The sequence below is a fragment of the Metarhizium acridum genome (genome assembly GCF_019434415.1).
Source record: "Metarhizium acridum strain ARSEF 324 chromosome Unknown scaffold_141, whole genome shotgun sequence".
Taxonomy (NCBI): domain Eukaryota; kingdom Fungi; phylum Ascomycota; class Sordariomycetes; order Hypocreales; family Clavicipitaceae; genus Metarhizium; species Metarhizium acridum.
The window spans coordinates 2178267-2190565 of record NW_027094020.1 but is presented as its reverse complement, the minus strand read 5'-3'; the positions used below and the strand labels follow the sequence as shown (position 1 = coordinate 2190565).

Sequence of the window (12299 nt, the reverse complement as noted above, 5' to 3'; positions counted from 1 at the left end):
AAGGAACAAAAGGAAGCTTGTTCTCCGTGTTTGAGTTGGGCTTGACTGTGGTAGCCATGGCCTGGTTCGGCAGCCTGGCGGCATAGAGGTCATGCTCTCCTCAACTGTGGGAACAGCCGATTACTGACTCTGTGTCCTGATTGTCTGATGATGCCCGACGTGTGCGTGAGATGGTGGTGCCGTCGTGGGTGGTGTAGTTCACGATGGAGTGAGACGAGCTGCGGACCGGTGGTGACTTGCGCCGAGGCCAGCATGACATCAACCACGAACCATCCGATGCCCTGCGATAGTAGCGAGGGCTCGGATGCGGATGCGTCAGCCAGATGACCTAGTATCGCGGCTTGGTGCAAGGTCGCGCCGTGACTCCTTGTGTGGCGACGTGTCACGAGCGTTACGTGTGCTTTGGAGCCGTGGGGGATTTTTTTTTTTTTTTTTTTTTTTTTTTTTTTTTTTTTTTTTTTTTTCAGGCAGCATCTTTCCTGGGTGTAAGTTGACATTACTGATTCCTTGCGTAGGCCGTCGTGACAGGGTTGACACTTGGTGAAGCCGTGTCGTCCGACCATCTGGTTAGTAGTGAGCCACTCAGCACATGGTATTGTTGACCCCTATTGTTTCTTGTTGGGAGGCTTCATCCAAGCTTGAAAGGGGACTTGGGTACGGGTGGTTGTCTCGCCCTCATCCTGATTTGTTACGCCGATTTGCACCAGGGGAGGCGACAGCCGTCTTCTGTGTGAACCATTTTTATTCCGATTGAACAAACTACTAGCTTCTTAAGCGCACGCGGCTGTTGAGACCATCCAGCCCGGCTACTCGTATCGCTGCTGCCTTTGTGGCGGACTAAATCGATTATTTTTCAGTGCGTAGATTCTAGGAGTCTGCATTTCTAGTAGTGGATTAATTTTCATCTTGGTATATTACTATAAACTCTGTGGTGGAGTACTGTAGAATAGCCGTCTCTTTTATACGGTATTTTAAACCTTTGATAGATGGCCATAGACGATGTGGAAATTGAACCCGTAGCTCGCAGTTTAGAGTGTGTTCTTGCGGCTATGTAGGGAGATTTTGACGCTCTTCACTTTACATACGTCTACTTCAGCACTCTTGTCTATAGCCGATTTATTTTCCACGCTTGCATACTTATCATTGCGTTGGTGTTTGGCTGACCCGCGCCCCTTGCGGATGAGTTGAACGTATTGATCGATATGCCATGAGCAGCGCGCGGAGAAGACGGCCCGACACATGGTCGACTACAACTCATTGACGAAGCTCAAAATCTATTCTCTTCGTTACGTCTCCCGCCGGTCTGGAAGGCGTTTCCGTCTCAGCCCCTTGCCGTGTTAGCCACGTCGGCGAGAAGTCTTGGGCCAGGCGGGGCGGTTACCCCTAGGACATCCGGCATAGCAAGAAATGGACTGCTGATTAAAATACGCCTGGATGAAGAGATGGTGGCTGATGGATTGTGAGCCATACAACGTCATCAGTGCCAAAGGTATCGATGCTGTGCGCGCATGCTGGGAGCATAACGCGAGTGGGCCGTGAACATCACACGGTACTCCCGCGATGCTCCGGCGAGCGACTGATTATAGGGACCGCCGTGCAACCACATTCCGGCCATCTCGGATGGGTTACATGAGTCGTGATGAGCCAAAGAGGCGAGTTGTCGACCTCTTGTTTCTTGGTAGCGGCTGACAAAGCTCAGTGCTAGCTGAGTTACGTCTCGTCCCGTGCGTCAAACCGGCATGTGATGGTATTGTGGAAGCTGCATAAACATGTCGAGGGTATTTCGTATTCGTCGGAGGATACCCCTGCTCGCGGGCTCATCGCCTCCCCATTCGAGACGTCTGTCGAGACTGATGAGATGTTTCCGCACAATGTCTTCTGGTAAATCTAGGAATATCCAATTCCCAATTAGACAATTGGTGATGAGTGGATCGGGCTCCTCTGCATTGATGATTGCATTTTCAAGACATTTCAGCTTGATCTCCCAAGGCGCTGGACTCTGACCCTCGCCGCCCATTTGAAGACCACCACGCGTAAGCCAAAATAGACGCCGTTTCTTTTCCTCGTCCCACGGGCCTGTGATTAGATCCACGGGTAAGCGAGCCATTGGGTGAAGGTCGTGTGTGCCCCAGCTCATGGCCTCAGTTTTGAACGCTGGCCATTGAAGCGCTCGCTTGTAGTCTGCCTCGAAGCAGTCATGGGCGTTGAAGTGCGCGAACCCACCCTGGTGGTCGTGGTTCAGCTGATGGTAGCCGTCTTCGGATGGGACGCTGTGCTGATACCATCTGTCTCGAGCATATCTGTCTGACCAGGCTTGTTGTGCCTGAAGGATGAAGTCGATATCTACCCAAGGTAGTTCCAGCATTGCAGACTAACAACGGTTAGAACGTCATGGGAGGCCAAAAAAAAAAAAAAAAAAAAAAGAAAAAGAAAAGCAAAAGCTGTGCAAGCCCAATGATTCAATTCTCACCTGAAACACGGCATCACCTTCAAACGACGCCCATTCTTTCTGTTTTGGTCTCGGCCCATGCAGCTCCGTCTTGGGAATGCCAAACCACTGGTTCCAGGTGTCGTGGAAAGCCAGCATGAACAATCGCAGCAGCGTAGCTCGGCCAGAGAGTTTGGCACCAATCAGGTGACTTGATCGAGGAAGCGAGAGATTTTCCGAGTACAAAAGTATGCTTTCCAGCAGCTCGGCAGGTAGAGACTCGAGGACTGTGCGATGGCGAGATAGGCGACTGGCGCGGAGGGAAGCAAGCGATCTTTTCATCTTCTTTGGCGCTCTGTCCGTGTCTGCAGCAGCCACGGAAAGCGGCGTAGGTGGCGGTTCGCGCTTTCGTTTGCCCCTTATGTGCACGGGAGTCAGAAGCATGGCGACGTTGACGATCTTCCGAAAGCAAATAATCCTCCATTGTTTGCCCCTCCCAAAGTTGGCATTTGCAACTGAATGCCCGAGCTCAGGCCATGGCGTTTGTGGGAGGCCCCTCGCGATACTCGGCTTTCGATTGAGCCTAGGGTGTTCCAAGGCTAACTGAAGCTGTACGAGATGACGGCGATGCTGTGTGTCTAGAACGGGAGGAGTTTGAATGGATCGGCAGATGGCGGCACCCGCGCTAAAAAGGGCCCGAAAAGAAACCCCCCCTTTTCCACCCCCCTCCGACTGCCGTTCGGCCAGTAAAAAAAAAAAAAAAAAAAAAAGAGAGAGACGCGCGCTAAGCCCGTGCATTTCCGAGTACGAGGTAAATTTCCAACGGGCCTCACATTTCTTCCACCTGGACGAGACGACTGCATCACGGTAGATCCTGATATCGTTCCAGGTTTTGACGGCTAGCCCTTGCCGCTATCGTCACGTCCGATGCTGGACTCCTGGATTTCTGCATCATCTTGTTGGTAGACCAGCCCGCGATGCAGCCAGCTTTGCGATCGCCTGTTCCGTCCCGCAACCTCCTTCGCTTCTTGAAATCGCAGTCCGACGCCGCTTTCTTGGCCCACGGCAGCCCCAATGGCTTGGCAGCTGCTGGCACTCGGGTTTGTCGACGAGCCAGAGCGGCGGGGAGTCTGGATTCTCTGGGCGTCAGATCACTCAGGTCACTGACGACGACGCCCAGGGGCCAGCGCCATGTCGGTTCCGGTCTCCGTGCCGTCACATATCCTCTCCGAAACGGATCGCCTACAAAATCGGCCAAGCTAGGATTCAGCACCACGGCAGCTGGGCGCAAGCTGTTCGAGCCGAAGTCAGGCAACGAACCTACATGGCAGGAAAGGCTTTGGGGAACGAGCGCCAAGAAGGGACCCAAGCTGCTAAAGCCAGATGACCTTCCAGCCCACGACGACTTTGAGCATGGCTCGTCCATGTTTACTAGTCGCCGGGTTTTGGCAGCCAAGGCAGCTTTGGAGCCTCGGCTACGATGCACCGAAGTGGATGAGAATGGCAAAGTTATCCTCGTGGATGGGGAGTTTAAGAAGACGGAGCTAATTGCAAAGGTAAAGGCAACGACGGCACCCAAACAATCTTGGGAGGCGCATAGCTAATCAAGAAAAAAGTTTGGGCTCAACCCCCGAGATCTTCGAAAAATCGACTCCTCCAACCTGCCGCATATCCTCATCCGACCCTCGGCTATTCTCCTCAACCTTTTGCACTTGAAGGTCCTCATCAAGCACGATCGCGTCCTCCTGTTCGATGTATATGGGTCAAAGACGTCGTATCCGCAGTCTGCATTCATGTATGACTTGCAGGGGAAGCTGCAGCAAAAGACGACCCAAGGCTCCAACAGCCTGCCCTACGAGTTCCGTGCCCTGGAAGCTGTGCTGACATCCGTGACGTCGGAAATGGAAGCCGATTTCGAGGCCGTGCGAGAACCAGTCATGCGCATCCTCAGCGAACTGGAAGACGACATCGACCGAGACAAGCTGCGCGTACTCCTCATCTTGTCGAAGCGAGTGAGCACGTTTGAGCAAAAGGCCAAGCTGGTCCGAGACGCCATTGAGGAACTCCTCGAGGCGGACGACGACCTGGCGGCCATGTATTTGACGGAGAAGACACACGACCTGTACAGGGGGTTGGACGACCACACCGAGGTGGAAATGCTGCTCGAGTCATATCACAAGCTTACCGATGAAATCGTGCAGGAGGCCGGCAACCTGGTGTCTGGAATCAGGAACACGGAGGAAATGTAAGTGGCACACGGCCTGCTTTCGCGGAGACGAACGTAGCTAACACGCCGACAGCGTCCGCGCCATTCTCGACGCCAACCGCAATGCACTCATGTTGCTGGACCTCAAATTCAGCGTTGGAACGCTTGGACTCGCCATGGGCACCTTCCTCGCCGGCCTGTACGGCATGAACCTGGAGAACTTTATTGAGGAAACGAACTGGGGCTTTGGCGCCATCACGGGCATGTCAACCATTGCGTCCGTCATGGTGTGCTGGTACGGCCTGATCAAGCTGCGCAAGGTGCAGCGCATCAAGATGATGCGCAACGAGCGGCCACATGTTCCTCGCAGCAACCAGTATCCGTACCAGTACCAGTACCACGACGACAGTGCGCTGGGTCTTCTTGACTCCAGAAACCGGGAGATGCTCCGTCGGGCGCACATGCAAAAGGCCATGGCGGCGCGGAGAAGCTGGCTTACGTTCTGGAAGGCCTAAGTCGACCATGTGGAGGAGCGGGTATATATTCACCCCCGCGACATACGGGTGTACAGACATTAGATTGGCGTTGGCTGGTTCTCTCTCTCTCTCTTTCATTCTCCTTTTACGAGCGGGATTTTTGCATGGTGGGTTCTTATATGTAATACTTGGCCTCGATGGTATCGGTGGCGTGTATTTGTGGAAGTGGGATACCCGTGATATGTACATGTGGATTTGCATTAGCCCCGAGTTTAGAAGATCTCCCAATAATGATATATATAAAATGGCAAAGAATGGCTCCAGGGGTTTCGAGCGTGAGTGTGGTCTGGTGTAAGCGTTGATAGGGTTGCCATTGACCCCTTTGATCTTTTGCACCCTAGCTGGGCCTGTGCCTCTCTGGTAAGTTACCATCTCCTTCGCGAGCTAGTATTGCAAAAACATAGAGTAAAACATCCCAGGCACGCCGTTTGCCATCTTTCCGCAGCGAGACCCGCGCAAGTCACCGTTGGTTGCTGCGTGCTGACGTCATGACCAAAACGGTTGAACGACCTGTAACGGCGCATTTCCTCTTTCACACGCGCCACCAAACGGTGTGCATCACATCTACGGAACATGTCTCTAAAAGGGGCCAATCACTTGTCAATACCCGTTTACCCCTGTTAATCACGGTTCAAGACGAGGAAGTCTCTGGCGTCATGGTTGATCTGCATTTCCTAAAACAAGCTTCACGACGCAACGCAGCAACGCTGAGTGGTCGGCTGCGTCCCCTGAACTACTGACAGCTGCCCGTTTGGGCGAGTCCCGGAGCGAATGCACCGGCTTGGGACACAAAAAAAAAAAAAATTCCCCGTGTTTTTATTTACATGTTTCTAAATCTGGGGTCTGTGCCGTGTGTTTCCTGGTGTTGACGTCAGTCGGGAGCCGGGGTGTTTGGGCTGCTTGGGCAGAACGAGGTTGGGTGAGATGCAAGTGACGTGGTATAAAAACATTTGCTCGTGCTTGCGTGACGGACAGATTCCTGCCTCTTTCTTTCCCCCCTTCTCTCCCCCAATAATCCAATAATCGTCTCTGGGAACATACCTAGCTTTGACGCTGCTGAAGGCATTTTATTCTGCAAAACTACCTGTTCCAATCACCACCATCACCATGGGCGGCGTACTCTCTTGCGTGAGCCGGGCTTTTCTTTTTTTACCCCATTGTGAAGAGCGCAGCTGACGACGTGCTTTGAAGATCCAATCCATTTTCGCCACGATAGGCAACTGCATCATGGCAATTGTCAGCGGCATCGGCGGCATCCTGCAGGCCATCATCAGCGGCGTAGTGTCCTTTTGCGGCATCATTGTGCGGTGCCTGACCTGCGGCTACTGCGGGCGGGGAGGAGCCGGACATCGACATGGAGGAATGAGGACGAGTAGGGTGTAGTGCGTCTACTGCTGATCGCGACGGTTGGGGAGAGGGGAAAGGAATAACAAGATTGTCATCAGAGCTTGGAAGGTGGCGGTCATCGATACCCACCCGTGTTACGACGTTTATACCCTAGTTCTTCTACTTTTTTTTTTACGGTTCTTAATAGGGTATCCTTTTTCTATATTGTTTTGACCGTGGTATTATTTTGTTTCTAGTCGTCTTCTTCCATGACGTTGCGGTTGAAAAACCCGTGTATGGCCTTGCCGGCAACTTTTCCAACCATGGGCTCCAGGTCTCCCACTGACATGTTTGCCACCCTCTTTGATATTCTCTGTTTCCAGTACCAGGGTTTTGATGTTCTTGGGCGTGACGCCGGGGACGAGGGCGAGCATCTCCTGCGGTTCCTGGTTGAACGCCTGGTCTTCCGCCTTCATGTCCTTGTCTAGGCCTGCTTGCACGGCCGCAATCGGGTCCGGTTCATCCTCTTGCGCCTTGAGAGACTCGAATATCTCGGCGGTCTGGTAGGGCGATGACGACCATATGATGCGGAGTTTGGGGAAGGCCAGTGTCAGCAGGACGAGCTTTGACTGCAAGTCGGACGACACGTTTGTGGGTGCCACGCTGCTCAGACTGCCCGATAAGTCGGCAAAGGGCTCCAGCGTGAACGACTTGTTCTGATCGAACTCGATGAGGAGCATCGGGGACCTGTAGTGCTGGAACATGGTTTCTGCCTGCGTGTAGAGACGCCCGTCCTTGAAGGACGAGATGAGGTCGCTGATGGATTTACGCTCCACGCATATGTTGGGCGAGAGGATATAGTCGCCGACTGTGAGCATGCAGGGCACGATGATGATGGACCGGCCGTGGAGGAGGGATGGCAAGGAGGAGCGGAATTCTCGAACGTCGACTACAACGCGCGGCGGCTGGGCTGTCGCTGCGAGCCGCCCGCCGCCTGCAATCCGCGTGTTGACTGTGCGGAGGAACGCTTCTTGCGCGTCTTCGATGCCGTGAGGGTCGACCGTCATGACGAGAGACATGCTGGCTCGTTCCTTGATGAGTTTCGTGAAGGAGTCCTTTTCCCGACGGACTGACGAAAGGTAGCGCTGTTCTTCGACCGAGCCCCCGTAGTACATGAAGTAGACACGGACGTTTCTGTCATTGTGCGACGAACGGTAGACTTCTACCCGCCGTATGAAGGAGGCGTCTGGCTCGTACATGATGATATATCGGGGTTTGACTTCCTCGAGGACGTGCTCGTCTTGGTCGCCGTCGTAGGCGTGGACCACGACTAGGTCTTGCATTTCGTACAGCTGATAGTAATCTTCCATGTCGTCTAGTGGGTCGGCGATGATGTCGTCCTTTTGTTGGGCTTCCTCTTCCGTGATCTGGACTTCGGCCATGAGATGGGCCACTTCGCCTGGCTTCTCAAAGTACTGCGCAATAACACCCGTGTCGGTCCGTCCTGCCGAGACACCGGCGTTACCTCCGCCACGGACGCGTCTCCTCTTGTTCGAGGGGGGTTTGCCACGGCCCATGCCAGCATGGCCAGGTCGGGAATCAGCTGCGCCGTTGAGGGCCTTTTGGTTCTCGGAGAAGAGCGTTGCGCTGACTTGGGCGAACTGTCGCTTCCAGGTTAGGTAGCTGCGTAGACGTCTTCTCATCATGAAAGCAGCCGACGGTTTGTGCGCATCTTCTTCATCTTCCTTGGTGGTCGTGGGAGTTGCGACCCTGGGCTTTACATGCATTGTTTGCAAGTAGTCGCGGAGTTGTCTACATGTATCCGTGTTTGAGCACATTATTAGTATAGTTCCGTTTGAGTCGTCTCTGGCAGGGGGTTCGAAGTAGAGATCTCTGTCAATCTCTTCGAGCACTTCAGCAAGCAGAGCCCACTTTGGAAGCTCCTCGAGGACTGGCCGTAAAGAGTCGATATTATCGCCACTTTGCGAGACTGTTTTTGCGCTGGCCGAATACACCCTCCTTCGCGCCGTGTCGAATATTGTCTGAGCTGCATCCAAAAACAGCCAAGGTGATTGATTTTGTCTCGTAGATCCAGGCGGAGGTGAATGCGCTGCGTGGATGGTGTCAAGGTGCTGCAAAAACGACACCGCATCATATGCCAGAACGGACGTCAAGAGACCGCGCAGCACCGTGAGATCGTTTACAATCTGCCGTGTTTTCCAACTCACCCGGTGCCAATTGGGATCCAACTGCCGTCGGACCATGACGTCAAAATTTTTAAGCAGGGCGCTGTCGAGATTCCAGTCGTCCATTTCGAGGCCCGAGTTGCCCTTTTTGAGCTCGTGAATGCTGACTTCTACACACTCCATGATGGCGTTTTGAATATCCGTCATGGAATCCGTCATGGGAACCTCCAACTCGATGACTTCGGCCTTCTTCTTGCCTTCGAGAGACTGTGCTACAGTGACGTGGAATCTCGGCCACAACGACGCCCTTTTCAGGAACAGATTTCGCATCATGGTCGACAGCGGGGAGAAGCCCGTAGAAAAAGGATCAGGATTGTCGGAGAAGGCCTTCAGAAACCCAATCTTGTTCTTCTGCCGATACACTCTGAGGATGAAGGCCTCGAGTGAAGTTGCGACAACACGATCAGCGTGAAGCACGACGAGCCCCGTGATTGACTCTGGATCCAGCAGGCCGGTAAGAAGGTCGACAACTAGGATACGCGAAGTGATGCTGAAGATGCCACCTCCGGCGTACATCTTCTCGCGTGCACCAACGCTTTGGAAGTCGGTATTCACAACCGTTAAGCCCCGGGCCTTTGGAGCAGCACTGATGGCGGCGTGCTCGGCCAATGCCTCGCCGATCCAGCCATTTTCACGCTCTTCAGCACCTACAATGACTATGAGATTATTTCCGGCTGCGTCATAGGAGTGAAGCAGGTTTGTGACGAGGCGCATCAGCCCCAGGCCACGGGCCAGCACGACGAGCTCATCTTCTGCTCGGAGCTCTTGGAAGAGATGCTGTTGATACTCCTGCGGTAAAGATTATTCAGCAAATGCGGTGCAGTCTCTTGGTGACACGTCGGATTGAGAGTAGCATACCAAGGGTAAGGAGAGCTTGACTGGCTGCGGGGCATTATTCGCAGACATGCGGGCAACCGGGTGATGTGATGGATGTGAATGTGTCAATGAATGATGGTGAGATTCCGGTCTGGTTTGACGTGAACACTCAACATTGAATCATTGATGTTCAGTGAAGCGGCACTGGGACTTGAGGGGCTTGAATGCGCCGTGGCTCAGTGCAATTGTAGTCGTCCGTAGAAGCAAGGGCGAAGCCTGATTGGTCTAGTCGACACACTCAGTGCTCAGCCCCCAAACTTATAGGCCCTGATGCTACAGCATTCAGCGGTACGATGCAAGGTACGGCTTATTTTACATTTTATTATCACACAAACCGACTCAAATAGTCTTTTTTTAAAAAAATAAAAAATAAAATAAAAATCCCTCGCGGTACAATTAACTCGAGTATAAAATGCCTAAGTCGCACCAGTTCAAGCCGACAAGGCTTACACCATGCTGTATTCGTCAAACAAGGATACTGGCTTGTAGAAGAGATGAGAACATACAGTGACGAAATTGCGATTTGAAGAAGAAAGTATACTCGGGCTATAGCTGCTCTGACTGCGTAATTTGAGCAGATTCGCTGGAGCAAAATGCCTCGAGCTACTTGAAAGACGAAGAATTACCAACACCACATCCGAGCCCCGAGTCCTGCGGAAGCCGTAGCGAAGAAAAGTACCAGTCATGCTTGCTGTCCCAATACGCCGCATCTCGGCAGCGCCGATACCCATGGCATTTTCTTGGAAAGTCTGCCAAAAGCGCTCCTCCAAAGACCCGATGATTGCTGTAGTAGTGCCAGCCTGCGGAGTCCATGTAGCCTAGTATGTTCTCAAGACCCCATAGATTCATGCCAAACGGATGGATTCTGCTTCAGCCCAGTCAATAATCCCCTTGATGTGGCCGATAGATGGTTCCGTCATGTTCACTGCGTTGAGATCTCCGTGGCCGAGGACCATGGGGTATTCCGGCGTGAGGAGCAACTCCAGGCCACCGATGGCCTTTTGCGGGTTCTGTGTGAATCGAGAGGAAAGAGCTTCTGAGAGGAGCTGAAGTTTCTGCCGGTAGTCATTGTGAGTGGCTTGAACAATACAGGGCCTGGTAGTTTGCCTGTTGTTCCATGACTGAGCGAAGAACCTGTGTTTGATGTTAGAAATGCGTAAGAGACGGATTGACTTTGCACCATGTTTACTATCTGTACCTTGCCATGTACGCTACGGTATTGGCGTGCTGGAGAGAGGCTTCCAGCAAGGTCCCTACAGGAACATGATAGTGTGACTGCGCTTGGACATAAACACTCCCTGGTATCTTATCCATTACATAGACATGTAGCTGTGATGCGAGATGTCCAATCTTGCCATGGTAGACGGGACTTGGGACCAGCTTGCCGTGGATGTTTCTGGCTAGATCGAGAGTATTGATGTCTAACGTCGACTCTGGGGTTCGGAATTGGTCAATCTTGGCTTGATCAGTTCCCGCTATGACTGTGTAGCTGAACGAGCCTTGAATGGGTACAGGCTCGACAGGCTTGCCGACAATAGAAGCGGCCAAGCCATCGCACTGTTGTCGGGTTACATTTGTGTGACTTTTAAAGAAATCATTGATTGCGCCGTCCAGAGTGTAGACCACGAGCTTTTCTTGCAAACTGCTCATTTTGACTATGTCTTTCAGAAAGTTGAAGTACAGAGACGTGGTATCATGTTCATCTATATAACTATACTTATGATTGTGGTTATCGACAATATTAGAGTCATCCGATGTGATGATGGCCGCCATGTAGCGGCGACCGCTTTACACGGACGGGGACTCTGTAAGCGAGAAAATCTAATTTTGTTGGTTGCACAACTGGCATTCCAAGGAATATGGAGGTGGTGGGGCTGATTTCTGTGTTCTTGTTAGAAACAATGTACCGTAATTTGGGGTGAGTTTGTGATGATGCTTCGTGAATATTCCAGTGATGGATCATGTCTTTTCTGGGCGGAAACCGTGGACAGATGGTGTCGTGCAGTAAACTCTGGGAAATTGTTCGACGTAAAACTTGATGGAGTTGGAAAGAATTGAAACCTCATTAGCTGCCGCTTCGCTGTTGATATGTGTGGTTCACATACGTTCCCCTATTCGCCATCTTCCAGGAAGCAGTGCTAGTTGCTTCCCCCAACCAAGCGTATCACGAGTAGCATACGTACTCTTCATTTCATAGGCCCCTTAACGTGCCCCCAACATCAATAATCATGGCTTTACCGTAGAAGGCTCGGCCGGGCAGTTGAACCGATTGGTTAGTGCCAGGACTTGGTTGTTTGATGATGTCGTGCAGGTTGAGCACGCGACAGGCAGGGACAAAGGGGAGCCTCGACTTTGGGACCAGCCATTACGTAGTGCTCCACGAAGCCCATCAAAGAGGCTTACGCCGGTCAAGTATCTCGAGGGGAGCAACTCGAGCATTAAGCACCAATCGCCACCAGATGCCTCCCCCCATCTTGACGGTTCCTCGGCGGCCCGACGTCATCCATTAATCGGCAGGTTTGGTGGTAGCGGGACCAGTTTCATACTTTCCAAAAGTACAAATAAGACTCGCTGCAACCCTTTGAATCAATCAGTTTTCAGTTTGTTTCTTTGTCTAGTACTCCCTGATCCCGGACCTACCGATTCTGCATTTGAAACATACATAGAATACGTACTCAGTA

General features: G+C 52.3%; 4 protein-coding genes across 5 annotated transcripts; 1 reads left to right on the top strand and 3 right to left on the bottom strand.

Annotated features, from left to right (window-relative positions):
* Positions 1-1729: 1729 nt before the first annotated feature.
* J3458_009322 (uncharacterized protein) lies at positions 1730-3099 on the bottom strand (the record flags this gene model as incomplete). Its single annotated transcript, XM_007809057.2, has 2 exons — positions 2471-3099; positions 1730-2371 (listed from the first exon to the last, which is right to left on the bottom strand). The coding sequence occupies exons 1-2, from the start codon at positions 2870-2872 to the stop codon at positions 1730-1732; spliced, it is 1044 nt and encodes a 347-aa protein (XP_007807248.2). The 5' UTR covers positions 2873-3099.
* A 55-nt stretch (positions 3100-3154) lies between these two features.
* Positions 3155-5541, top strand: MRS2_4 (magnesium ion transporter). Its single transcript, XM_007809058.2, has 3 exons — positions 3155-3984; positions 4045-4673; positions 4729-5541. The coding sequence occupies exons 1-3, from the start codon at positions 3406-3408 to the stop codon at positions 5147-5149; spliced, it is 1629 nt and encodes a 542-aa protein (XP_007807249.2). The 5' UTR covers positions 3155-3405; the 3' UTR covers positions 5150-5541.
* Positions 5542-6708: 1167 nt separating this feature from the next.
* On the bottom strand, positions 6709-9707 carry rad16_2 (DNA repair protein RAD16). 2 transcript variants are annotated; one of them, XM_066119709.1, is made up of 2 exons: positions 9601-9707; positions 6709-9531 (listed from the first exon to the last, which is right to left on the bottom strand). In XM_066119709.1, exons 1-2 carry the CDS (start codon positions 9646-9648, stop codon positions 6739-6741), a joined length of 2841 nt encoding a protein of 946 aa, XP_065975505.1. In that variant the 5' UTR covers positions 9649-9707; the 3' UTR covers positions 6709-6738. The 2 variants fall into 2 exon arrangements, with proteins under 2 accessions (XP_065975505.1, XP_065975506.1); XM_066119710.1 differs by having other exon boundaries at positions 6709-9707.
* Positions 9708-10008: 301 nt separating this feature from the next.
* On the bottom strand, positions 10009-12239 carry rad16_1 (DNA repair protein RAD16). The gene is made up of 4 exons (XM_066119708.1): positions 11802-12239; positions 10817-11652; positions 10125-10752; positions 10009-10074 (listed from the first exon to the last, which is right to left on the bottom strand). The coding sequence occupies exons 2-3, from the start codon at positions 11389-11391 to the stop codon at positions 10464-10466; spliced, it is 864 nt and encodes a 287-aa protein (XP_065975504.1). The 5' UTR covers positions 11392-11652; positions 11802-12239; the 3' UTR covers positions 10009-10074; positions 10125-10463.
* Positions 12240-12299: the final 60 nt, after the last annotated feature.